The sequence below is a fragment of the Trachurus trachurus genome, assembly GCF_905171665.1.
Source record: "Trachurus trachurus genome assembly, chromosome: 4".
Lineage (NCBI taxonomy): Eukaryota > Metazoa > Chordata > Actinopteri > Carangiformes > Carangidae > Trachurus > Trachurus trachurus.
Genome location: NC_139898.1, coordinates 18,372,624 through 18,400,532, shown reverse-complemented (window position 1 = coordinate 18,400,532; position 27,909 = coordinate 18,372,624). Strand labels below are relative to the sequence as shown.

General features: G+C 40.2%; 1 protein-coding gene across 1 annotated transcript; it reads left to right on the top strand.

Annotated features, from left to right (window-relative positions):
* The first annotated feature begins 93 nt into the window (after positions 1-93).
* Positions 94-27,909, top strand: xxylt1 (xyloside xylosyltransferase 1). Its single transcript, XM_083970221.1, has 5 exons — positions 94-532; positions 1,476-2,119; positions 7,418-7,565; positions 15,101-15,233; positions 25,236-27,909. The coding sequence occupies exons 2-5, from the start codon at positions 1,580-1,582 to the stop codon at positions 25,630-25,632; spliced, it is 1,218 nt and encodes a 405-aa protein (XP_083826347.1). The 5' UTR covers positions 94-532; positions 1,476-1,579; the 3' UTR covers positions 25,633-27,909.

The window sequence follows — 27,909 nt, the reverse complement described above, 5'->3', positions numbered from 1 at the left end:
TAAAGGCAGCATGATTCCGACCCAGAGTGGGTGTGGTTAACGCGGTGTCACACGACTTGTGTTGCTATCCCGTGTTAGCTGATGCAGCCTGCCGCAAACATCACTGCTTCTTTTACCCCACTGAATGCCCCAGCTGTGCAAACACCGCGGTGGTTTCAGATCGACGAAGGTTTGCACATCTGCGCCTTTGATCCTGAACGCACCAAACAGCGCTTAGTGGCGTGCAAACGTAGCGTTTGAAGGGCAACTCAACAACCCACATCTGGGCGCAAAGTCGTCGCTTGCTAACTTAGCATCCGCGAAGCCAGTCGGTGTCAACAGGTTGCTGCTGCTGCATCGTTTATATCTGCATCTTTTTTTTATTATTATTATTACTTGTACGGCTTTGCGTGAACGATAACAGTGTCGTTAAGTGTCAGTCTGACGTTAGCTGGGGTGATAATGCTTCTTACACGGATCCATTAACACGGAGCGGTCTAATCCCCGGGCAAACTGTCAGGATGGGACTGCACAGATCCACAACATGAGACAGGCAAGTGGACCAACCAACCAACCACTTTATCCATTTACAGATGCATTATATTTTCTGTGCACGGTGATGATGGGGTAAGTGTATGGTGCAAGGTTGGCGCGGTGTGCAAGAGCTACCATACAGAGCAAAACAGACAAAACACTATTTATTTATTTATTAAAAGTAGTTAAGCAGTAAAAACAAAATATTCTAAACAGTCTATTGAGAAACATAATATTTACAATGAATAAAATACACTTCTTTTTAGATGGTAGAAGTTTTACATAAAACTTACATAAGGCTGACCAAGAAAACATTAATACAGTACAAAATGAATAAATCTCCACATATGCAAAAAAAACAGACAGGAAAAGCCCCATTTAAAGTAAGTAGGATACAGTGTGCAGACGTCAGCAAACAGAGAACATGCAAATATAAAAGTGAATATAGGCTATCCAAATGTGAATGAATGAATGAATACTCATTTAAGTTGAGCAATGTTGTGTTTCATTAATTATAAATACTAAACAGCTGTATCACTCAACCATTGAAAAACTCATTAGTCTACCATGGCACTAATGAAATCATGTAAATCTGTTTTATTTCATTCAGTAGTTATATTTCAATATTCAAATCAAATGTATATATGTTACATGAGATCCATCTGTAGATATGGGAAAAAAAACTCATTTGAAATAGGAGCATTAAAAGGTGCTTTAAAGTTTCATTTTTGAATCAATGAAAATTAAAGTGATTGTCCTTACCAAGTAATCTGCTTATCATTTTGTCAAAAAAAGGCCCCGTTACAACTGAAAATATTCAGTCTACAACTTACATGACAAAGAAAAGCAGACAATCAACTCATCCTTGAAGCTTGTTGCATGGGAAATTACCAAATTAATTAATCAGTCATCAAAATATCTGTCAATATATATATTTATTTTCTCTCTTCTTTCTCTTACAGGAGGAGGTTGGCAACTTATGCTGTACAACCATGAACTGAACGGACACAAAATGTTGAATGTTTTCTCACTTTCACCTCCATTCTCATGACGGCAACAGGAAGATATGGGCATCCTAAGACTGGTAGCCAGAATCATGGGTAGGATCAGTACATTTAGGTCCTATCAGTTTGTGCTTCTCCTCGCCGCTGCACTTGCTGTTGTAGCTTTTTACTATTTTGGCTCTGAGAAGCAGAACTTCTCCAGCACCACCAAGAGGATCAAGCAGACCCAGGCCAGCCACAACACCAACAGGAACGATGCAGATCTAACTCTGGACACCAGGCTCTCGCACACAGCCGGATCTGAGGAGCACGGAGGGGAAGGCCAAGATGTAGGCGGAGGAGAGAGCGAAGGCCTCAGGTCAAGGAAAGAGGACAGTGAAGCTGCCAACCAACACTACCACGCGCTCATGATGTTCACCAAGGTGGACAAGAGCCGGAGCCTGCAGGACAAGTTCAGGGTGGCCATGTTGTCTATGGTGAAGCACGGACACTTTCTGGAAGGAGAAGTGTTGGTGCTTCATTTTGTGAGCGACCCGGCCAGCCGAGAACTGGGAGAGAGGATGCTGCAGGAATTCCTCCTCGATGCAACGTTTAAATATGAGGTAGGCTGTTCAAAAAATGATCCCCTGGTTTTGAGTTTCAATTTAAAGCCAGATGAAAGGATATTAACTTTGTATGAACACATTTTTCACACTATTTGAACTGCTTGGTGCATAATATGTCTTCACAACTGTGTCTGATGTACCAGTGGCAGAGCCGGTGTTTGTCACAGTTCTTGCCGATTTCTTTAGTGGTTATTGCTTCAGCGTTAAACACCTTGGAATCTGATGAAAAAGAGCTGAAACAATTAGTTAAATTAGTCCGAGCTGCAGATATTTTTCAGTCTGTTAACCATTTGTTTGAGTCATATTTTAAGGCAAAACTGGCAAACATTCCCTAGTTTTTCCAGAATACTGCATAAAGTATTAAATTAAAATACATTACATTTTGAGTGAAGTGTTAAAAATAATTTCACATTTCCCTTTTTTTTTTTTTTTTTTTTTTTTTTTTTGTGTCATGCGATTCATTTGTGAAATGTTTGTAGTGATTTAATTTGATATTATTTTAATTTTTGAACAGCTTGGCCAGCACTTACTTGCACCCTGACCCCTCAATCCAAATGACAAAGTGCTCCTCAGAGAGACATGTTGGCTGTAGATGTGGTTTAAAAATGAAACACACGGGGGCAGTGTTGGCCTGCCAAACACATCTCTTCCTGCCTGTGCTCCCTCAGCCAAACAGAAGATTTCTGTTGCTCTTCCTATTACATGCCTGCCTTGTGTCTCCTCTTTTATATTCTTCACAGAGCACAAGATCACAGACTTGTTGAAAAATAGCTTATCCCTTCCTTAATCCTCCTCACCAGCAGCCAGGCCTTTTCTCTCAGGAATGTCTAATCATCCACAACATCTGGTGTGGATGTTACATCTCTCCATTAGCTCAGACTGATCCCAGGCCTGCTGTGGACTGTTTAGATGTGTCTTACATGGGATGGCAAGGTGCTGTGGGGCATTCTGCAGCAGTACAAAGTCTGTTGTATGTTGTGTTACAGGTTGTTGTGTTACCAGATAAGGTCTCTTTCTCAAAAATACTGTTCAAACCCGCATGGTGAGATTATCTCCCCACCCCTACCCCTCCCTTTAATGCATCACTCAGCCAAAAGTAATAATCAGTCTGTATAAAACTATGGACATAAGCCAAAATACAAAACCCATGTGTAGGACAATGGATAGCACAAAATATTGGCAGTATTAGCAATAGCAAGATGGTGGTATTTGATAGAATAAAAGAAAATACAAATTGTGTAAGAGTGACACAAATACCTAAACATGTTGGCAGTGAGAAACACATTTTTGGTTATATCTGCTTTAGCCAGAAACATATCAGACGTATAATTTAGAAACTGTTACCGTAGAAATGTGGCATACATTTGTGAGAAGTACTGGATTGGTTAATGAGAGTTCTCTAATAATAATCTAATAATGGTGTACTGGACAACAGTATCTCACTAGAGATATATTGGCATCTAATAAGCAAGAAGAAATTGCAGTATAGGAATGCAAAAGCTTTTACAAGTCATTATAAACAGTGTAACTTGTACATATTGGCCGCCAGAGAGCAGGGATGGATTGATTTGTCGTCGACTATAAAATGTGCCACTGTGCGTGTCTTGATCATAATATTTAGAAAAAATTAACACATAAGTGTGTCTGTGTTATGTATTTATGTTTAATGAAATTATTTTTAACATTAATTTATCGTTATTGGATTTTTCTTTTCTTTTTTTAACTCGGTGGTCAAACTATCAATAGACAGCTTTGGGACTGGCACTGGCCTTTCCCTTCCTCTCTCTCCTCCCTACTGGTCACGCTTAAACAAAGGCCCTAAGTGTCTTACCTAGTTAAAAGGAACATATTTTACCATCTGTCCTGACGCACTGCAATATCTTATTATGTGTTGGCGTATGATCTGATGCCAATCCATGATAAAATAGGCCAAAAATAGAAATGCTTTATCAGTCAAACAAGTTCTCATAACTCTTACATGAGTTTGTGCTTTTTTAAACCTTAGCAACATGCTCCAAATATTCAAACTGCGTCTGCTTTGTACCTTCCAACTGGAAACCAAATGTTTCAGTCGTTTCAGTCACTTTTAAAAATGGTTTGAGATCAGATGATGATGATGAAGATGGATCATGAAATACACTCCCCAGAGGCCGACACAGGCCGTGTGTATAAGCTTGTTGACACCCTTGTCTTCTCATCTAGAGCGGCATTCCTCTTACTTATTTAGGTTAAAGGAGCAAAGGGGTTATGCACGAACTTCACAGCAGCTGTAAATGCAGTGACCCTTCACAACAAACAGTCGGCAGAGTCACGCTGCCTAGAGGCTGTGCTCATTACTGCTCTGCTGACCATCTTTCATGCAACTTAACAGTGTGTGCTCTTGTGCTAATGACTAATGAGTGCTGTGATACGATTCCCAGTTTATGAAGACTCTCTGAGGCCTTGAGATATTGTATGTGGATGGAGAATAGTTCCCATTCAACCTGTCACCAGACCACTCCATTTATGTTTGTAATAGCACCAACTCGCAACACAAGTTGTCACAAGGCAGTTTACAAAAAGAGCTTTACAAAAATTACTTCTTTTTTTTTTATCCTCAAAGGGAAATTCATTTGTTTAGCAGCTCATCTACCATTTGCAGAAGAATCAAAAAGCCAGATAGGCACAAAGGATCCCCTCTACATCTCTCTGTCCTTTAGTTTAGACCTTTTCTTTGTAATAGTATTTACTGAGACCCAACATATCCCACCAAGAGCAAGAACACATGGCTACAGTGGCGAGAAAAAACTTCCTTTTTAACAGGCAGAAACCTCAAGCAGAACCAGACTCAGGGTGGGCTGCCATCTGCCTCGACCGGATGTTGATGTGCACAAGCCCAAAAATAATAGTCATAGCTCTAATCTCCTTTGAAAGGTAGCTTTTAAAAAAAAAAATGTTATACCCCCCAAAAATGAGTCTAAGAAATACAGAATTGAAAGTTAGAAGCACATAAAATAGACATCTTAATATTTGTAATATTTTGGCATTAAACTGGAATATAAGACTGATATTAGACCTTTTTATGTGGAAAACACTTTGGAGCCACAACTGCAAGTCGGAACCAATTCTGTGTAAACTGCTGGTGCAGTTAAGTTGTACTGTATATGATTAAAACACTTCACTTTTCAACAATGTGCACTTTGTTAAAGTGTGTGTGAAGACTGAGTAGAGTTACCTAGCCTAAGTGTCCCCCAAGAGGAACAGCAGTGTATGTTAAAGGCAAGGGAGTAAAGGGTTAATATCTTCACCTCTTTAGGGAGATGCTCTGTAAATGTTGTCCTGCTAAGAGGACAAGCAGATGTCTTAGCTCCACTCTGTGAACTTTTATCTTCTTCTATCATCTTTGTTAAGATCAAAAGATATGTGCATTATTTTCACTGATTTGCTTAATGTTACTCAGAGGGAGAGAAATGTCTATAAACGTAATACAGGTCTAAAGTTCTCTATTTCTGCCTCTTGTACTCTCATTCAATAGAGATTATGTCAAGCGAGCCCTGCCACAAAAGTCAAAAAAGGAAATTTTGCTCAGTACTGGCATCGCTTCAAAAAGCACAGCAACGTGCCAACGACTGCCAAACATGTCCAGTCTCTCAAGTCAGTTTTGTGCAGCTGGTTTTGTTTGCGAGCTTATGATAATATTTGGCCACATAGACCAAATACCAGCAGTATCAGAATGATATAAAACATAACACAACAGTATTTACTTTATCACTGAATGAAAATTATGTTCAGCTTCTTGGCATTCGTCACTGTGTCCCAAAATCTGATCTGTGATGAATCAGAGAGGTAGGGTGTGGCGGGCCCATTGAAAAACAATGTGTTTTCATACACTCTAAGTGGAAAGTAATATTCTATAAGAAACGTATAAGCACCACACTCCTGTGAAGAGTACTATACTGTCCTGTTGTTGGTGTGTGGTTTTATGACCTATGACAGAGTGAAACTTGGAAGGTAGTGAAGCAGGTCTGTTTAGGTCACACACCCCACGTCATTTACTATTGTTGTTAAACTGTCAGTTTTCAATATAGTTGAATAGCCTTCAATCCTTCAACTTTTCGACTAATCTTCAATAATTTTTCAACCAGTTCATGTACCGCTACTTTATGTAGTTTTATTTGAGCAGACCTGAACTTTTCCAACTCTTCAACTGTTACACTTAAACATGCAGGGTTTTGAACCTTTTCTTGCGCCTTTTTTAACATTCCTTCTGCTTTCATCCCTTTTTAAAACTATTCATCTATCATCTTTAAAGTTATACTTTTCAGCTATAGATTCAGCCTTTTCAACATTGCTTCAGCAACTGTGTTTAGTCTTTAGCATTCACATGCTTTATCTTCAGGAAATTATTTTTCTAGTTGAGGATTTGCCATCCTCATCTAACTTCTGTCCATAGTTATTTTGTTTAATGTCCTTTCTTTATTTTAACGACATACAACAGGGGGCCTTAGCCTTTAGGTTTAATTTCTTTTTTAAAATTCTAAATATAGAAACATGAAACCCAGAGACGCCCCCTGGTGTTCAACAGTTGTTGTCGTTCTGGTCAAGGATGTGTAATACTTCTGACATAAAAAGGTGAAACACAAAGTCAGGGTTGAATATAAGCAAACCAAAGCAACTTGGATATTTTGAATGGGTTATATCACAAAATATTTGAATGGGTTCATTGCAGGCCCAGATGGTGAGTATTATATATGAGGCCATTACAAATATCACTTCTCCTAACCATGGCAGTGAATTTATGTGCCATTAAATGACATTACCATCATCACTGATTTACATGGGCTTATCTTAATCAGTAAAGTATGTTTGTGCATCGTGGCGCATGGGTTTGGTTACATACAGTCGCCATATTGTCCAGGTTTTATATGAAGCCTCCAACATTTACTGATGTCAGGCTAAGCTCACAACTCAGTGAAAAACCTTGTCCTCAGGAAACATAGTTTTCACCGGATCTGAGTCATATTTAATTTTTCTCCAATTTGAAAGCTTTAATGATAATCAGTGCTTACTGTATTTTTTTAAATCCTCTTTTAGTAATCTGTTGATATATCTACGTACTGTCCTGCAGAAACCGCTGCCTCACAGATGCTTTGGGGATTTTAATTTCGCTCAAGCAGCATTGAGCCAAGAAACTTGGACACAAGGCAACAGATTTAAACCCGACCAAAATCACAGACTCACAGTCTAATTAAAAAATATTGTTCCTCCGCAGGTTATTGTACTGACGTGATTTCATTGTGTTAATTTTCCACACAGGTGCTGTTTCATGACGTGGTGGCTCTCACCCAGAAGCTCTTCCCCATTGTGGAGGCCATGCAGAAGCACTTCAGTGCAGGCTCTGGTGCTTATTACAGCGATGCCATCTTCTTCCTGTCTGTGGCCATGCATCACATCATGCCTGAAAGTAAGAAAAGCAAGTCTTTGTTGCAGTTACTCACTGTAGAATAATAATAAAATCCTTAGAATAGCTCCGGCTGGCTGGAATATTGTATTGTATCATCTATGAAGAGTCAAAAGGAAAATGTTGCAGCACAAGTTTTGAGAAGTGTCATAGTCATAGTCCTAGAGATGAATATTTAGATGTAAACAAAGCAAACAAACAAACAAAGATTGCAGTTGTTGTTGATCCCATGTTTTGATATTTAGTATTATTGCTACCGTGATCTACAGCAATTGTTTTTGATTGTGCAGTCTGTAATTTTAAGTTTCTCTACACTGCACACACAACTTCACAAGAGGCAAAATTTGTCATTTATAAAAAATGGACTTTCATTGGATTTTCACTCCAATTTCAGAATCGTCCCCTGAATCTACTTGAAAACAAAAGTCTAAAAGCATCATGTCTAATTAAAAAAATCACCATAATTATACTGCCTTTTGTGGCTTAAAACACTGTATTTTGCTTTGATTCTCTGGCAGACAGTCTCTTAAATTCACTCAGTGGCTCTCTTCTCTGTTCCGGCTCCGCTATGGCACAGTGGGGAGCGGCATTATGGGCAGGTATCTAAGAGACACGTGGCACACTGCAGAGACCCTGGGGAGTTGGGAAGGGCGGATGTGTTCTGTCACCGCTGCCCACATTAGTGCCCCCTGTGCTGGCGCTGACCGATGGCAGCCGTCTCCTCTGTTGTTCACGTTGGTTCGCGTCAGTGGGCGTCAGTGGGTGTCAGTGGGTGTGCAGCATGTGGCATCAATCCACAGATGAACCAAACCATTAGGCCTTCCGGTTTGAATCAATAAGACTGCACAGTCAGGCACACACATGAAACCTGAGGCGTCTGTCTTGCAGACAGCAGGGCAGCATCCCACTGAAGTTTTAAAGTGTAACTCCGCCCAAACAGCAACATACAATGCAAAATCAGATACATTTGCCGACCCACAACTTATTTTTTTTTTTCAATTTCCACCAGTTTTCCACCAAAAAAATATATTGTGTCCATGCAACCTGGATTTGACAACCCCTGTGGTCAAATCCAGGTTTTTCTTAAGGTTTTCTACAAAACATCAAAATATGTAGAAGATAATTTAGGCAGTAGAAGGAGAAAATTGTGAAGAGAAAGATAAATGTGTTAAGGCTAAAAGGATTTGACATATTGTCGAAGCGGCACTGAGTGTTTTGTGTAACGGCTGAACAGGAGTTGTGTGTCTGCTGTCTGTGTGTCTCACGTTGCTCCCCCAAAGTGCTTATTGATCAATCACATGTGCCACACGTCTGCTCTGTATAACCAAGTGGTCACGCATTTCTATTTAAAGCATGCTTTCATGTAGGAAGGGCATAATGTGCTTGTCTTTAACAGAGAGTGGAGAGAGACGCGACACACAAATCTGAACCCATGCTCGTTTCTGACTTGTGGTGTGAGCGGTGTGGCGATGTCAGCGGGTTTAATGTGGTTTAATGGAGACGTACAGAAAGAGTCAGGACTTTGGATTCAGTGTTAAAAGAGTTACACTTTTATGTTGCTCAAAATACAAGGACAGGTCAATTTGTCAGTACTCAGTATTTCTACATAAAGGTGAGTTGATCAACATGCGGTGCTTTTGTACATGCTACTGCCACAAGATTTTTCTCATAATAACAAATGTATCACAACACAAATATTTCTGCTATGTAGCATCACAATGTCTAATGGTAAAATGACACTTTTACAGGTAATAATCAACCATTTACCTTTATAGGTTGCATAAAGTTGAGATGAAACTGTTAGAGCCAAAGAGCAAGGAAATAAATAAATAAGTAATCATGAAAAATAAGAATTTGCAGTAAAAAAAAGAAAATGTTTTTGCGCGTTAATAGAATCGCAAGACAATAGGTGCCAGTGTATCAATGAAAATTAGAAGGAAAATTAGTTCTTTTATCCATGTCATGTGGTCTTCATCAGCAAATGGACATGTGGCATCTGATGGAGACCACGAAATGTGGTTGAAAGCCAAATAAGTGGACTTTGACAAGATCAATTTGTAAAATGTTTGGCAGGATTTCATAACCTACTGACTAATAATGAAAGCGTTCATGTAGAAAGAAAAAGACTGTTGGAAACTTGTTCTAATTAACGTTCCTAAGAAACACCTTAGTCTTAGTTAGGGGAGAGGAGCTGTATGTTTTAGATCCTCTCTAGAGGTCTCGGCATGCTGGGACACGAGTCTCTTCATCAACCTTGACTTGTATTTTCCACCTAAGGTAGAAATGACGCTACTAATGCTATTGTGTGAATTGCTTCACTAAAATGAGAAAGGTGTTACCTTGAAGGTAGGGAAGCTGATCTGTTTGCTGTCAGGCAAAGTTTACGACAAATATGTAGATTTATTTCAGTAGGGTTAAGGTTCAAAAACGTAATTTTCCTCTGGACAGTAACACCCAGCCAGCTCCCATCAGAGGCGGGAGAAATTTCAAGACCGAACAGAGAAAACATCTTTTCATGCTTTAGTGATAACGTTAGAATTATAATCATTTTAGCCGTTTCAATCTATGATGCGTTGCAACTTTCAACTTAAGTAAACATTGCTGCTGTGATTATACCTCCCATCCTGTTTCTCTGGAGCTAACAGCATAAAGCTAATAACTCCCGGATGTATTGATATAAAACAACAGGCCAGGGTTTAACGTGACTGGAATGGTGGAGCGGATCGAACCGGAGCTGAATCTAAATGTACTGACGGCTGCTCAGTAACACAGCTCAGGTCCACACAGGTCTGATGTGGATTTTGATCTAGAGAAATGACTTTCGCACACATACTTGGGTGTTTTATACAGCACTGTGCAGAAACTGTAGACATGTAGATTCAAATCTATTGCGCAAAAGCATAGCGTGAAGGCAAATCACCGTCACACCATATATTGATTTTTTTGTTTACTGCACTTTGTGTGGAGTTAAATTCTGTGTATTATATTCAAAAACCTACAATATTACCATGAAGGCTAGTCTACCTCAGACAGCGACAGATCTCTGAGATATTCTCATCCTCAAAGTGAACCGATCATGCTGGTGTTGCTGATTAATTTTTGCAAATCCTGTGCAGGCTCAAAAAGTCAATGTCCCTTGCACAGTGTCCTGACAGGCTGTGTAGTGAAAGCAGCATGTTGGCGCAGCAGCAGCTTCAGTCATCTACACAGGAGGCCTTCACATACAGAACTACAGAGTTGTAGGTTAGGTCATTGTTATGCAAGTCCAAACTTGTATTGTAGTCCAGCAAAACTAGCAAAGTGATGAAAACGAGTCTTGTTACTTGAAAAAAACGATTGCTTTGTTTTTGCGAAATAAGCTGAAAATCTCGGTAATTTAAAATCTTTTTTTGTGAAAATGTGTTTGAAGGGTTTTTTAAATCCTTTTGTATTTTTATTTACTCATGAAAGCTCAAAAAATTAAGTTTAGTTGTGTTTTTTGTGTTCTCATCACTTTCTATTTGTGGAAGCATTCTCAACTGTTTGTCCCAGAGTAGCTATAGATGTTTTTCTAAGGGGAAACTAATGATTGTGAAAATACATTTTAGGTGATCACCTTCTAAAAAAAGATCCCGTGTGTTTTCCAGTGAGTGTCGGTAAAAGCAGAAAACACTGACCCTTACAAAGAGGCTGTAAGTGATCACATCAAGGCTGATATAAGGGCTTAATGAGGTTGACCCACTTTCTGTGACGTTAGATAACAACGTATCTGTTGTTTCACTTGAGGTTTAGTCAATTACAAACGTCCCATCTGACTGTGGCCTCGGGCGAGATCTATGCCATCCTAATGACGTTAGTCGGGCAATATATTTACAACACCCACACACCTGATTTTAACCTCCGTCATTTCTATTTATTCATTGATTCAATAGCTGTTGTTGTATACACGGAAAAAAGGACTTAATTACCCATATACAATTCATTCGGCTGCTTGTTTGCCCTAGCAGGCTCCTACGTCCGGGTTGATTTGTCCTATTTAATTTAGTTCCCCATATTTGATCTCCTCATGTCCTTTATCATCTAGGATGTGACAGTTAAGGCGAAGGTTAAAGGTAAATCCCAGTTTAATTTCCAAATCATTGAAAATTAGCTTTAGCTTCATATATGAATTATATTTATACTTCAAGAAAACCGACATGTTTGTAAACAGAGCTGTAATACAAAGTCTCACGCGAGAGTCAAGTTGATGCACTCAGTATGTTTACATGTAGAATAAACAATATCCAGACTTACTGTTACTGCTACAAAAACGTTGTGCATCCGAGTTGATATTCCTTTGTTGATAAAACAAACGGGAGCGCTTCAGACGACCTGTAAATATAGTTAGCCGTCACCTTGACTCTCATGCGAGACTTCGTATTACAGCTCCGTTTACAAACATGTCCTCTTTCTTGAAGTAAACAAACCCCTCGGTGTATGTTTGAATTGCCATCTGACGTTTTGTAAATAGCCTAAACAGCCTAAGATCCATTCACTCCCATTATACACTGTTGTGGTGATGTGGGGACCCAGAGAACTACTGCAAAACAGGAGCAATTAAAAAGAAAATATTCAGATTCATTCTTTTAGACCTAAAATATTAGGAAATTATAGCCCCAGGTTAAATTTGTCTGGAATTGTCCTTTAAGTGTCATTGAGTTAAAAAACATCAACAACAAACAACAGCCTCATACATAGCAGCTATAAATAATTTGCAAAATGTATACTGTGACTAATATGGTGTTCATCTGTTGAAAAACTCAAGCAATTTCGTTTGAAGCTCTTAAATTTATGACCCATATACAGTACAGAGCTGTGCACCACTTATCAACATTTGGCATTTGTCTGAAAAGGAAGTTCTGTTTCACAAAAGTTGTGTTGATTTCTCTATCCTCATGCTGACAAGAAATGATGGAGGAGGAACAAATGCACGTCAGGGAAGCAAGGATTCAAATAAGAAAAGGACCTTCATTCAAGCTGTTGAGCGTAAATATTAATGCATTACCCGACTGACAACTATTGCTGTTTTCAAAATAATCATTTCCCTCCCTGTTTATCCAGAAATTGTTTTGATAATGTCCATTTTATCATTTGCCAATTTTATTATTTAGGCTACACTGCATGTTAACCAGTGTCAATGTCTGTTTTAGCCCAAAACAAACATGAGCTGAGGGACAGTGCATGAAAAATGCAGATATTTGACAATGAGCAATAAAAACATCAAAAACTAAACACAAAACCTTTCATGTGCTGTAATTGGGAAACTTATCAAAGACATTGGCATCTATCTAAAATGTTGATGGCTTTAACACTGCAGTGAGCACATAATGAGACTCACAAAATCACATAGTTGTACTACAGCTGTTGTAAGGAAACAAAACCTTGCTCTGCATTTAAATGGATCTCTTACAGTAAGGGGCTGACTCGAAATGAAACAAAACAAAAAAAAATTTGTGATTAAAAACACCACACCGTCTAATCCTAACTCTCACCTTCACATGATTTTATGCAGAGTCACTGTTCTAACGTCAAACCCACCACCACATCAGTGTTAAAACAACTTCAGACCCTCTTCCTGTTACGCTGCCACTAGTTAAGCCCCGTTAGTGCAAACAAACAGCGCTGACCACTCGGAGATTACTCTTCTGTGGCCCTCTCTGTTGCCACAGTACATGAAGGCATTGTGATGGCAGCTTCCTTGTTTGCAGAGCACAGAAAACAGGTCGCTGCCATATTGCTGAGTCGTCTTTTTCCGTCATTTGTTTCGACACGATCCTTTCGCACATACTTGTAGTCCCGCCATTATCTCCCGCCCTTTATTGTTGTGCTTTTCAGCTGTGTTGAGGCCAAGGTTTTAATTTGTTTTTCCAAAAAGAAAAAAAAGTCTGTTAGACTGTAATATCTGACCGTGCTGAGTCAGGTACTAAACTAGATCTTGCTTCTTTTTTTTTTTTTTTACTAGAATGACCTAAGGAACAGACAGATGCTTGGCTGTTAGTTGAGTACACAGTAACTGTGTAATGGGGCTGTATGCAATAATGACATACTTCTTTGGATATTTTGTGACTCCTGAACATCAAGCTGATTATGCTCCAAAATACCAACTTTTACAGTTGCAACCTCCAGAAATGTTGAACCTCAGGATCCAGTTTTTACCTGGTTAAAGGTTTAATCTAATTATTGAGACACGACACCAGTGCGTACTTTTCTTAAACAACACTTTTGAGAACAAGTTAGTTAATCAGCTTCAACATGGTACATTAACATTAGCCAGTCTAAATGAAAGTAGCGGCTGGTACGCTGCCGTTTCATGATCATCATTAGGTAATTCTATATAGAGAAATAAAATATTCTGTGCTTCTTTCTAGGGTTAACTTTCATGATATTATGGATGGATAACAGAACAAAAATAAAAGTAGATTTTCTTTGGTCTAACATTTTGTGCTGCTATAATTTAGATTTTATTTGATACAATTTTAGATTCATGTGACTTTAATCTCTCTGAAGGATGCTGGATCTCAACAAGGCCATGATGAACTGAGAACTTGAAGGGCCATGAGCTTACACAGGCAAACCCTGCAGCTCGTAATTTTTAAGACACTTCATTTTGGAAATCCATTGGCACCAGCTGCAACATGTTATCAAACCAACCTTTAGCGTCGCCAATAAATGTTTACTGCCCTCAAACTGGAGGCCATCGTCTGTGACAGTACCTCTCATGCTGACATGGCAAGCGTTTTCATCAGTTCAGCTATTACGGTGTGCCCACGGTGCACCATTCCTGAGTATTTCCCATCCTTTCATCACCATGCCAACCAGCAAAACATAGGAAGCTGAAACAATAAACAGATGAGGGCCTGAATATCCTGGTTACTGTTATGATTTCATCCACAAACAAGATACAGAGTTAATCATTTTCTGTGCCTTCACTCCACAAGCTGTCATACGCAACCTGCACTTTGTGGTTTTTATACTGTGTTCTTTTTTCTTTAATATTGCTCCACACAATTTGTGGACATTTTCATGCATTTCATTCTGCGTTCATGCAGACGAAAAAGTCAAACGCACTGCTGCAGAGCAACCATGTAATTGCGTTAAGCCCGCCACGAGTCTGTCGGAGTGCTCTTATTTCCTCTAACTCAGTTTTCCTGGAAGGACTCTTGCGAAGTGACTAGGCAGAGAAACTCTACATGCACAGTTCATACAGATGTACGGTTCCTGGAATCATTTTGTAGAAATGCAGAACTCATTCGTAACATTCGGTTTACAAATGAGGTTTGGTTTTCAAATTATTATTATCATTCATCTCCTTTGCTAACTGTTGTCTTTGAGTAGTGTACGTACGTTTGAAATTATGGGGAAAGTGCATCTTGGGCTGGTGGACTGGGTCAGAGTGAGTGTGACTGGATGAGTAAAGAGGTCACAGTGAAGTGGGTGGTGACAGTCACAGTGACGGGTTTGATGATGTCACATCAGTGTGTTTCATATTTGATGATGTTAACACTGCACTCTTCTTTCAGGCCTCACGCGCATTGTGCAGCTTGACCTGGATCTGAAATACCGGACCAACATCAGGGACCTCTTCCAAGAATTTGACCGATTTCCTCCAGGAGCAGTAATAGGCATCACCAGAGAGATGCAGCCAGTCTACAGGTAGACAATGTGCACAGTGTGCAATGCCATAAGATGGTTCTGCTTAAATGCTTTTAGCAGTATTTTAAGGTTTGTTTCCGGTGTTTCGTTTCACACTTTAATGCCCAAATTGAAAATAAATTGGAAATGCACTTCAGACATGTTGCTAGGTGTTCCTTTTAGAGGCATTTCCGTCTGGAGATTTAAAGTCCCGCTAGGAGCTTTTGATTTTTTGAGAGCACGCTATTTTCAGCCTCTCTCTGTTACATGTGTTTGGCAGTTAGTTTACAAGAAAAGAAGAAAAATCAAAACATTTATTTATGCAGAAATCCCACTCAGTTTGAGCAATAACTCCATATTCAATCTGTTTATAATCAAGCCTCAGCTTTTGCATCATTTCCATGCAGAATGTACTGAATATGCAACAGAAACTGGAGCTAAAGCCCTTTGAACATGGACAGGGCGCACTGAAGTGTTTGTCATGTGCCATTTAGAAACATGAAACTCTGATGTCATCTATTGTCCCTCCATTAATTATCAGATAAATATTAACATGGCTCAAAATCCATGCAGCTTTTATTCACAAACCGTTCAGAAACATCTTTTTACCTGACAGTGATCCACCATGGCAGCCACAAAGTAACATGAAGTAAGATGACACTAAGATGTGCTGCTTTCGTGAATAAGCTATTTTAAGTCCTTCATGGAAGATAAATAATTGAGGATTTGGCAGGATCTAAGCAGAGACGCCTCTCGTCAGGAAATGTTTTGTTCTCATCCCGTGAATAGAGATGCGCCTCCTGTCTCTTTGTCAGACCTGTCTGGAGTAAATAAACAATCTGCTCATCCTATGAACTGACAAACTCTGGCAACACGCTGATAGAAACACGTATAGCCTTTCTTGTAAGGTTCATTTGAAACTTGAGTGAACTTATCGACCCCACATTAACTCCTTCCTCCTTTCATCCTCAGTCCTTTTAGCAAGGCCACCTTCTCAGACCATTGTTTTTGTCCTTGTAAACACAACTCATAACTTTGCAATGTGCAGAGTGGAAGGATACGTGTGGAAGAGTCAGTTCAACATTTACTGAGAATGATCAAATACGCAGATACTTGTTTGCTTAATCTTTGAATAGTAACGTCCTGCGACCTCTAAATCACAACTTTCTTGTGTGGGGATAAGAAATTTCATCAAGGCAATGTTCTTGTAAAGCTGCTTGCCTAAAAACACTAAACAGAGTCATGTGGGATATTACTGCCTGTTAAACAGGAAAAATGATTTGTACCACTGAGATGAACCTTTGCTTCCATTATCACAGTAGGTCTTTGTATATCAGTCGGGGAAGTTGTTGAGTAAGACGTTTTGGGAATCAGTACACATAAAATTTCCGTATTATCCTCCCACTTAAGATTTCCCATCAGCCCTTTTCTGTACTCAAATGTATTGTTGATCCGATTTTGATAAAAAGATACTCACAAACCACATACATGCACTAAACTGGAAAGAAAACAGTGTGTGTGTGTGTGTGTGTGTGTGTCTACACACATAAACAAGGGACTCTGACTTTCAAGCTCTTTGTTCCTCAGCTGATTTTTCCGTCCCTCTCCAAGATAGTAAAACAAACACGCCTGGTCCGTTTAGACTACTTCACTGTTTTCCACTCAGGCGAAGCATCAAAACAGGACATCACTCTGTATGTGTGTGTGCACGCGCACACATTTGTGTGTGTGGTAGTAAGGCTACGTGCGACAAGGTCAGGTGGGAGGTTTCAAGTAGCAGCTGCTTACTGGGATAAACAAACAGCCAGGTGGTTTCCTCTGGGCTTTTAGAGACTGTATGAATTAGACAATGAATTAGACAGACTTTTAGTGAGGAGGTAAATAGAGATTTAAGTAGCATGCCTGATAGTTTTGTAAATGTTTTACTCATAGGTAGCTTTACTCATCAGTAGTTTCCAAAGTAGTGAAAATGCTCATCACAATTTCCCAGAACCACCGGTGATATCAGCCTATGACTACCAATCAGAAACCTTGAGATAGTCAATTACTATAATGTTATGACAAAGAAAAGCAGGAAATTCCAACGGATGTTTTGCATTTTTGTTTGATAACTCAGCAATAATAGTATCAATAGTATCAATTTACATTTACTTATTTGGCAGATGATAACCCTTAACCAAAACACTTAAAAGTGAGGTTCTTGTATATACAGTATAGGTTTAAAGGGACAACAAGGAGTTTTGGAAAGCGAAGTGCTTTCACACTACATTTACCATGAGCCTGCGCGCGCAGAATGAAAGTTGGAGGTTCGAAGATGATCAGATACCGTCGTAGTTCTGACCATAAACGGCGATTCGGCGGCGTTATTCCCATGACCGGCTCGCCCAGCATTTCCGCCACTAAATAATAATAACAAAATAACTATAGAGACAAAACGATATATTTATCGAAAATGGGCCCATTAACAAGTGTGGGTAACGTAGATTCATCCACATTAAGGTGCGACTTTTTTATAAACAAATACTAACTCCTCGTTGTCCCTTTAACACTGAAGGAGGCCTTGGTGTAAGTGCTTTTTCTATTCAATATGTGCGAACAGAATTTATTGATAGATCATTGTTTGAAGGCTTTTCGTTTACAACCAAGTGCATTTTCTGGTAACACTCACTGTGTTATCACTTGATCTATACAAGCATTCATATCTAATGACTGATGATGTTTCTGTTTACTGGTGAGAAGGTGTTATGAATGTGGAATGACATTCACAAGTTTAAGTCGTAAAAGGTTTGGGTAATATGGTATCTGCCTCATCATGCTTTTGCTGACGTGGTTGCGGTGGTGTAACGATGTTGATGAATGAGTATGTGTTTGTGTGAGCGGCCGTGTGTGTACGTGAGGTGGAACTGTAAATGTCGGTAATGTCATGTTTCTGGAAAGCAGTTTTGGAAGCGAAGCCCTAGTTTTCCTGGCCGACGTCAGTTGGCACCAACATCTCCAAACAGATCCGTATCTCTGCACTGACCCAATGGTTTACTGACCCTGGGAATCCCCTGCTAATGTCGTTCCTGTGTGCCCAGACACTCTTATTCAAAACAAGCGGCAGCACCAGCAGGAGGTCGTGACTCTTAGCATGAACAGCCTCGCCGCTGAAATCAAACAGATATAAACAAAGCCCAGTTCTTGCAACCTGTCACAGCTGCCGGCCTGACTTTGTGGACCGGCATGTGTGTGGGAATGTCTTTGTCTTTGGATGCCATATTCTGTGGAACGGCACATTCCAGCACCAGCAATTGATTTTTTTTTTTTTTTTTTTTGCTTCTTCCTTTTGAAGGAAATCAAAAAGTGTTGACAGCAGTTTGGATTTACGTCACTGGGCCTCTGAAGGATATTGCTATCTATCCAGTCAGCGGAGGTCTGCAGCTTGACTTTTGGGTAGGGTTTTTCCATCTCAGCAGTCGTGACTTGTCAGGTGCAAACTTTTGGATACAAATACAAGCTGTCAGTGAATGAATGAAACAAGTATTGACAGGGGTGAAAGTTGTTGGCACATTTGACCTGTTGACTGGTTCGAAAGAAGTGGGTGTTGTATTTCAAGGGAAGAAAGGGAATTCCTGATTAGTAAAAACATGTTGAAAGACCAACATCTTTATCGCTCAAGCCCACCAGCTACTGAGTCATCCATCAAGGGGAAAAAAAATATTGGAAATTCATTATGGCCGTTGAAAAGTAAAAAATGAGGACAACCAAAGAAACTAAGTTGACAGGATAAATGTGGGACTTACATTATGTTTTATTGGACATTGATGTTTCATGTTACAGAAGATAAGACTCCACAGACTAATAGTATCAAGAGAAAACTAATTATAATCAGGATTTTCCTTTATTTACCACAGCCTGCTGGAAATTCACTGAGGAAAGAAGGAAAATTGATCATTGCAGCTGTGATGAATCCCAAAACAAATCAGCGGGGTGCAGTGGATGTTCTGCTTTAAATTTAAATTTGCACTCGCTGGACCACCTTCTATTGATGGAAAAGAAAGGCCCCTATCCAAAACATCAACTCTTATCACAGACAGCAGAAGTCCAGCCTACTTTCAGAGCTGGCTAGGGGCTGACTCCTTTCAGTTGGCACTGAAGTGGTTTAGTTGGTGCTGATCTAATTCACAGCTCCCCAGCGAGGCAGCGTTTGCATGGATGAATTAGTTGTCATGCAATGAGAGACTGGTTGTGGAGCTGCTCAGCTGATTTAATGACGTCACTCCAGGATAGACGGAGTTAAGGCTGACGCAGGCAGAAGTTGGCAGATGATGCCATCTTTGCAGCTTTCTTGGCACAGTAACCCTTTTAAAGGGACAGGTTCTGTCACATTCCCTTTCTAAAGACTTGTTAAAAAGTGAAAATGATCTCATTGGCTGCATGACAGAAAAAAAAATGAAAGCCATATTTGCTTAAAAACTAAAATTTGGTGAAATTTGTTTGGTTTGAGTTATAAACTGATGTACACAGCTTAAGAAGGATTTTTGTTTTAAATAAAACAATCTTTGCTGGAATAGATGAGGTAAGACAAGATGAAGAAGAGGTAAAAGTAAACCAAAAACAAAGGTTGACTGCAAAAAGGTACTATGTTTTCTAACTAAAAAGAAATGGAGGCCCCCATCCTGCATGAGCAGAGACCTTCTGCCTCCCAGTGAAACATCTCTGTGCTTGTAACGCTTCATTTTAGAATTAAAGGTGTACAGAAATGGCCGTTTGTCCTGTTTGTCGCGCCGAGTTTCCACGAGCTGCCGCACAAGTTTACCCGAGTAAGGAAAACGAATTTGATTGGTCGTTATCGAGTGGGCGGGATATTCAGTGTGTGTGTGTGTGTCTCAGACGTTTGATTGACGGATGACGGATCCAATATCAGTGGCTGATGAATCGTGAGCAGGCTCACGTTTAATTTGTGTGCCTGCATTATCCAATGCGAAAAAAAATACCCCACTCCGGATTTACTCGAAAATAGAATTTTGCACAAAGTTTGGGCTACATCATCTGATAGATGAGTTATTATTACACTAATGTTAAGACCCACAGTGGACTCAAATTCAATTTTCTTTTCTGTACAGCTTTAAAGGTGATGGTTAAGATAAGGGGCTAGAGATTGCAGTCTGTCACAAGGACAGTGAAACAAGTTTGTGTGTGTGTGTGTGTGTGTGCGCTCATAAAGCAAAGTGCAAGGGCATGAGAGAGAAAGTTGTGCGTCATATTGTGTTATATTTATGATGACTTCCCTTTTTGTAAAAGGAAAGTCATCATGGAGTTTGTTGAAGAAAACAGTCTCAGTCTCATCTTCTGTTCAACAAGCGTTTATCAGTTCTTTTCCTTAAGATTCACATCCCACAAGGTGAAAAATAAATTTAATCTTTCTCGTGAGTTTTGTTATCTTGTCACAATGTATGAAAAGTATTTCTGTTCAAGGTCAGTCCTGACACTTCCATTAAATGGGGAGAGGTTAATTTGGAAAGCCCTGAGCATGTCTGAAAAGTTTTACTGTCGAAGGTGAGAGGACCACTTGGAGCCTGAAAAGATTTACGCAATGGTTGTTGTGGCAAGTGGCAATAATGAAGATGATGTGTCCTCACTGTCAGTGCGTTAAGTTTATCAAGTCATTTTTGATGATAATCCCGCAAGAGTAAATATTTTAGATTCAAATTCACTACCAGGATAGCCCAGTGAGTTGGCCAGTAGCCAATGGAGTTGGATATAATCAATTTTTTTTTTAAACTTGGTATTATCGTGTCATTGTGTGCATCCTCTCCACTGGAGTGTTTTCCTGTGCAGAGTGGAGAGGGCTCTCAACTCCCACTCTGTTTTGGTGCTAATGGACACAGCATTATGCAGGAGAACACATCCTCCCACCAGCCACATTCAGAGCACATCCTGCCACTGAAAAGTTCATTATTGGAAAAAAAAAAAAAAAGCCCCGTGTCTTTTCTCTGCAGCTGCATTTGTAATGTTTTAAAAACCCAGGAGACAAGACCCACTTACATAAGTGTCACAGTCAGAGCCACAGACAGTGTTCGACGTTCGCCAGAAACAAGTCACTCTATTTATGCTTTGCGTATCGAGTCTCCACTGTGTGATGCTTCCCACATAGTCCCCGTTTCAGCTCTAAGGTGGAAACAAATGGAGAATGTAAAATATATGTGGATAAGCTCTCAGCCAGATGTGCGTTATGTAGCAGTCTCACTGTGACATCTTTGTCCATGTGCTGATCTTTATGAGCTTTTTCATCGAATAAATGTAATGTTCTTGCAAGAAAACTGCAATCATAAATCCCTAATGCAATGGATAGTTGGTGTTATATGCTTGAATAAAGCTAGATTTATCTTGTATGCAATGCGTTTCTCAATTCATGCTTTTTATGATTCTGCAAATTGAGTTTTTTAAATCTACTATGCGATGAAAAGGACCAGACATTTCACTCGTGTAACCCAGAACCAGAGTGTTTATGCAGCTTTCAGGGAGCAAGCTGTTTCTTGTCCTGAACACAGTGGAGGACACATTTGGATGTGATCGCAGCACAGAATGTCCTTGTCGCCTTGTCTAATGCTTTTCTTTTTTTCTTGAGCGAGAAACAGACACTTTACTTGAAAGGCTGGCAGTGAAAAATTGGAGGCAGGAGACCATGGTGCTGTTAATGTGCAGAGCAGGAGGAGAGGCACTTGTAGGAGCAGTGATCTAGTGGTCGTTTGACTGAGCCTAGTAGTTTGAATGTGAATTTGAGTCATATGGTTCTTTTCCATTACACAGTTATAGCGCTACTAGGCTGTACTCAACTCTTACTTGGTTTTGGTCATTTTCCATCACAATTGAGTACTTCATGGTACCTCCTCAACTTGGGCGGGGTCGTCATAGCACGGCTGCCCGAAACTGCAGTGAACCAGAGAAGGCCGCAGGTGGGCAGCGAGATAAAAATGGCAGTCATGACTCTTCCAGTGACGACACTGTCTGGTCAGTGTCCAGCAGTCGGTTGACATCACATTTCGGTATCAGCTCAGCTTGCTTGGAACCTCGTCCGAGGCAATACCCAAAAAGAAGTATCAGGTACAAGGTGCTATCCCTAATGGAAAATTAAAAAAAAAAACAAGTAGAGTCAAGCCCAGTCGATCCAAGCAGGGCCAAAGTGATCAGTTTTATTGAGAACTTGAGCAAGAGAAAGTATGTGATGCTGTGCTGCACATACTTAAGTCAACCACCGTGTCCTATATGTCCAGGCAGGTTGGTATGTAATGTTGGCTTAACTCTTTGTCCCTCAAAATGAGCATGAGCTATGCAATACCATATGCCAATGGGATGTAGTGAGGCTAATATTGTCAACACATGTCTTTGTTCCTGATATTATTTATGTTAGAACCTGAGCAGAAACATTTTTGTGTGTATGTTATGCTACATTGACCTTTGTAATCACGCAAAAGTCCAAGTCTGTTTGACTCCCTGTCTTATTAATATGAAATAAAACTGCATGGGAAGGTTGATTGTGAATAATTTTTAAAACAAAGCTTGAAGTTACATCTATTTTTAAGTTTAAAATTTACTGAATACATAATATAATCAGCTTGATCCAGAGGACATATCACTACTTCTTTTGTGTGATAAATTACTTCTATAGTAGTCTGAATTACACAAGTTAGTATATAGTAAAGTATATTCTGTAATACATTTCCCTCTTTGTTATCATATCATGGCTAACACGCTGCTGTGATGCTTCAGATAAACATAGGAATATATTTTTGTACTTATTGAGGACTGTGAATTTTGTCCCCCATCACTGCTAACACCACCTTATCCGTGATGCCTCATTACCAGCGTGGTGTCAGTCATATATCACGGCCACCATGACACTGAAGTAAATGCGGTTTGAATGAGTCAGTGCCTTCATCATGTCATAACAGCAGAATGGAAAAGTCAGTGTAAATGTTCCCTGGCTGACCGCGTTCTCCCTGGATGTGTCTGCGGGCACGTACACCAGCTATACGACTTGAAGATGATAAACGCTCCACAGGGGCCACAAGTCCCCAGCTACTCAACCGACAGACTGTATAAAGCTGAGTGGACAAGCTACAGCTGCTGAATATAGGTCAGTAATAAAATCAAAGTGTGTCTCACTTTGAGAATCCACCGCTCCCACTGGATTTGACCAACCTGCAAAGAGAGAGAGAGAGATCAAGAGGGAGAGGTAGCCTCTACTATAACAAGCATAATTATCCTACATAAGTTTCTCACGTGTTTGTCTGCACCGGGAGAGCAACTCCACTAATTATAGATTTAAAATGTCTTTCTTTTCCCGTCTTCGTCATCAGTCTGCCTCCTATCCTCTTGTGATTTAGTGAGTGCAGTTGGCCAGCAGCACTAATAATCATCAGTTATCATTATAACCAGTTCTGTGGACTGTGTGCGTGTGCACATGCATGCGAGAGGGTCGATTCTTATTTATCCTCGTGTTCGGAAGGAATGAAGCTGTTAGTCAAAATATAGAAAAGAGCGCTTTGTACTTTGCTGAAGTGAGTACTTCAGCCTTCCAAAAAATAGAAGTGGTACAGGCACAACTTTAGAAACCAGTGGTCCCCAAAGACTTGATAGAAGTATAAAAAACCATAGCAACACAAAACAATATTCAAGTCTCCATCTGACGTTTACTTTCTATTTCCTGCTACTTATTTTTTCCATTTGCATCTGTTCTTTCTGAGGGATTAGACAAATAACACATGCTGTACATACGTAAACACCAGTGGTTAAACAGACGACCAACAAATCAGTGCTTACAAGCGAGGGTATTGGTTTTTCCCCATGTAGCACCACCATCCCAGCTTTGGTCAAAGGAACAGGACATTTCCCAAATCTCCCTTCCCTCTCTGGCTTCCTCTCAAGTGTAGCTCCTCTACTGTCACTCACTGTTTTAGAGCTGCCTTGAATATATTTCAGTTAATGCCACAGCATCACCAGTCCAATTGTTTGGAGAAAGGTGAAAGAAGCATGTGATGAATGGTGAACACTAGGACTGCAATAATCTTCTATATTTTGCACATTTTAGAAATTATGTCAGGACAATAATACAACCTCTATTTTTTTTTTCAAAAACAGATACCATTTACCCCATGCATATGATTATAAAACAAGAACTATACTATACTGTGTATTAGACTAGACTAAAACTTTATTTGTCTATAAAAACCCTAGGAAATGGGATCATATGAAGAAAACCAGCAAACGGTTTCACTTGTGTGTACATATATCAAACCTGTGCATACAAATGTGTGTTGAATGAAGCTCTGTGTGTCATTTAGCTACTCCAGAGTTGGTATATTGGCAGAACAGGGTGCTGAGTTGGCACAAGCCTTTGACAGTCCTGGACCAACTCTCTTCCTGTTTTTGGCCACGGTGCTGTTTGTTCAGCAAATGACTGAAACATAGATGCCCCTCACTCTTCTAAATGCACGGCAACCCAAACCTCACGGGTGAGATATTTCACTGCCCGTGCACAGTTTCTTGACTGTGCACAGCCTCAGGAATGCAGGAATATGTTGTATTTAATCACTCTAAACTACAAAGAGCCTTTTTTGCACAGGTTAGGGTGTCATTAATGGGCCTAGACAACAGTAATCCTGCAGGCATTAGAAAGTTGCACAGTGAAATTCTTTAAGCTTAGTGAGGGCTTGGTAACACTGACTCCTGCTTCTCAACTCTTTGCCAAACATTGCCTCTGCTATGGAACACTTAATACTCCAAAAGAGCACGGTTAACGGATAATGATGACTTCTCCATTTTTGTCTCCAGCTGTCTGGTCATCGCTGTCAAGAAGATTTGCATTTGGTCAAAATGACTTTCCTTCTGCAGGCTGCAGTGCAATGTAAAATACTTTCATAATACACAGTCATCATGTAAACCACGTCCACGTTTTGCTGATTGACCGAGCCTATGAAGGAACTCGCAGTCACGTTGACAAAGCTTCAGCTAACACACCTGTTTGCTTCCCCTCTGCAGACACACCTTCTGGCAGTATCGTAAGGAGAACCCTCAGTCCAAAGTGGGTGAACCTCCTCCTGACGGCCTCCCGGGCTTCAACAGCGGCGTGATGTTACTGGACCTGGGAGCCATGAGGGCCTCGGCGCTCTACAACCAGCTGCTCAAGCCTAGCAATGTGGCCAAACTGGCCGACCAGTACCGCTTCAGGGGCCACCTGGGGGACCAGGACTTCTTCACCATGATCGGCATGGAGCATCCTGAACTGTTTTCTTCTTTGGCCTGTGGCTGGAACAGACAGCTGTGCACCTGGTGGAGGGACCACGGATACGGGGACGTGTTTCAGCTTTATTATCGCTGCGATGGACCTGTTTACATCTACCACGGGAACTGTAACTCCCCTATACCAGATGACTGACGCATCGTGTGCTGCACTCGTACTGGAACTGAGAAGGAGTCTTTCACGTCGACAGTATTGTTCAAAGGGAGTTATCTCTCATTGGGAGGATTGTGGTTTTCAAAGCAGTTGTGAACCTGGAGCCATGGTCACAGACTCAGTCCCCTGCTGGTCAGGGGGCAACTGACCAGCCCTCCTCCTGCACTATGGTGTCATTTTAGAATAAGAAAACAGCTCTGCGGTACAGCTAGCAGCTGCAGTAGCATTTCTTCAGGTACAGAGATGATGAAACACAGCCAAGTTCAGTTGCAGTAACATATCCAAAGCTTAGCAGATGCCAGTTTTGAAGAGTTTACAGGGAGAATTTCACCGCCTACGAAAACTATCTAGGCAATTATCGTTTCATATTTTTTTAATATCACAAAGATCACATCATGACTAAGGAATGTACCAGGAACATGCTCTCACATATCTATGAATGGGTAACGTCGCGCCTTACTGGGCGATGATTTCGGCTAAAGTTCAACATCTCTGCCACTGTCAGTGTTGTCCTCATTCAAATGAATGTGTGGGTTTTGTCAGGAGATTGCAGCTTAATGCATCATACAGTCAATGCCATTTTTTTCTTTTCATCTGCTTATGTTTTAATCGACTTGAATAAACTTTAGTTCTTGGGTTAAGGGGAGTCTTGAAATATCTGCACATGATTAATATTCAGCAGATGTGTTAATTGCCACCTGTAAACAAGAGTCTTGTACCTTTTTTTTTTTCTCACTTCCTTTCCACTGCTCACTCATGTTCCCCGCACCTCGAGCTTTCCAGCAGAGGCGAGAGTTCACCCTGTGTCACCTTATCTTCCTGCAACACAACACCAGGTGAAGGCTAATCTGCTGCCATTTACTTTCCACCTCTGACTCGTAGAGGATATCGGAGGGGTTATGTTTAACACCCGGTAGACTCCTTCTTTCCGGAGCCACGTGGGCGAAGGACACAACACAACACACTGCCACAGTTCCTTTCAAACTCATTTTTCTGTAGTTTGGAGTTAGATATGGAGAGGAAAGAAGAAGAAAAAAAAAAGTCACATCAAAGGGAGTTGGCGCTGTGTGTTTACAGTCTAGCTGAGGCCGAACACACAGGTTTCACAAGTGCTGCGTCCAAGAGAGTGACTGCAGACACTGACCCACTTTTGAGTTTTCTTGCTGTGCTCAGAGCCCAGGATCAGAGAATTGTCAACACTCAATATCCATTAGTGAGAGACTTATCGGAGGAAATGCACAATTAGCGCAGACATACACTTAGTGAGAGAGAAGGTGTCGATCGCCCTGCACCATCAGTGGAGACAAAGAAAGGCTACTGATGACATTTGAGAATACACATAGCTCCAAATCAATGAGCTTCCCTTGAATTTACCCTGAAGCTGATCAGTATTTGTTCTGCCTCTTTTTGAAATACTCCTTAGAGTATTATGCATTGTACATTAAAGTAATAGTATAGCATAGCAGTGTTTTAATGTGAGAGGATACTGAAGCATAACTCCAATTCTAAATTCTTGACTGCACTTTACAGCTTCAAAACACATGCTTATGCTTTATTATCAAAGGTTTTGTTGAATATACAATTGTTGCATGTATTCTTCTGGCTTTAATACCATTTGGTCCTTGTTTACAAAACAGCCAATGCTCAGAGTTGCATAACCACTTTGCCAAATAAATGCAAAACTAATAAGTGTAGTAAATCTCCTCTAAGTGGTGGACTACCATTTAATACCTGAAACAGACTTGTTATATTGGTAGGTAGTTGTGTAAAAATATTGGTGTTATGCAGCTAAAGGGCTCAAACAAATAATACCATCCTTTAAAAAAAATATTTTTGTGTTTGTTTTTTTGTGTGTGCTGTAAAAAGTCTTGAGTAATGTGTTATTCTTGCCCCTTTTAAACACACCAACCCCTGTGTATAGGTGGAGATTTAAGATGGAGGGAAACATAGTTGATGTGGTCTAACTTAATAAATGTTACAAAGGTAATGTCCTTGTATTTACATCACAGAACTGACCCAGGTTCACCCTCTCACACCAACAGCAAACACATTTCTCCACAGAGGTGATGGTGTGAAAGGGTAAATGACTGTTCTGTGCCAGTAAAATGAATGTGCAATGATCTTTCTAATCTAAAGGGCTAATAAATGTTTGTAAATAAGTGTGTACATGAATAAATGGTCCACATCTCAATTCGACGAATCCGAAAGCTGTGTTACAACAATGTAATGTGATTGTTTCCCGACAAAAGTGAAAGTAGC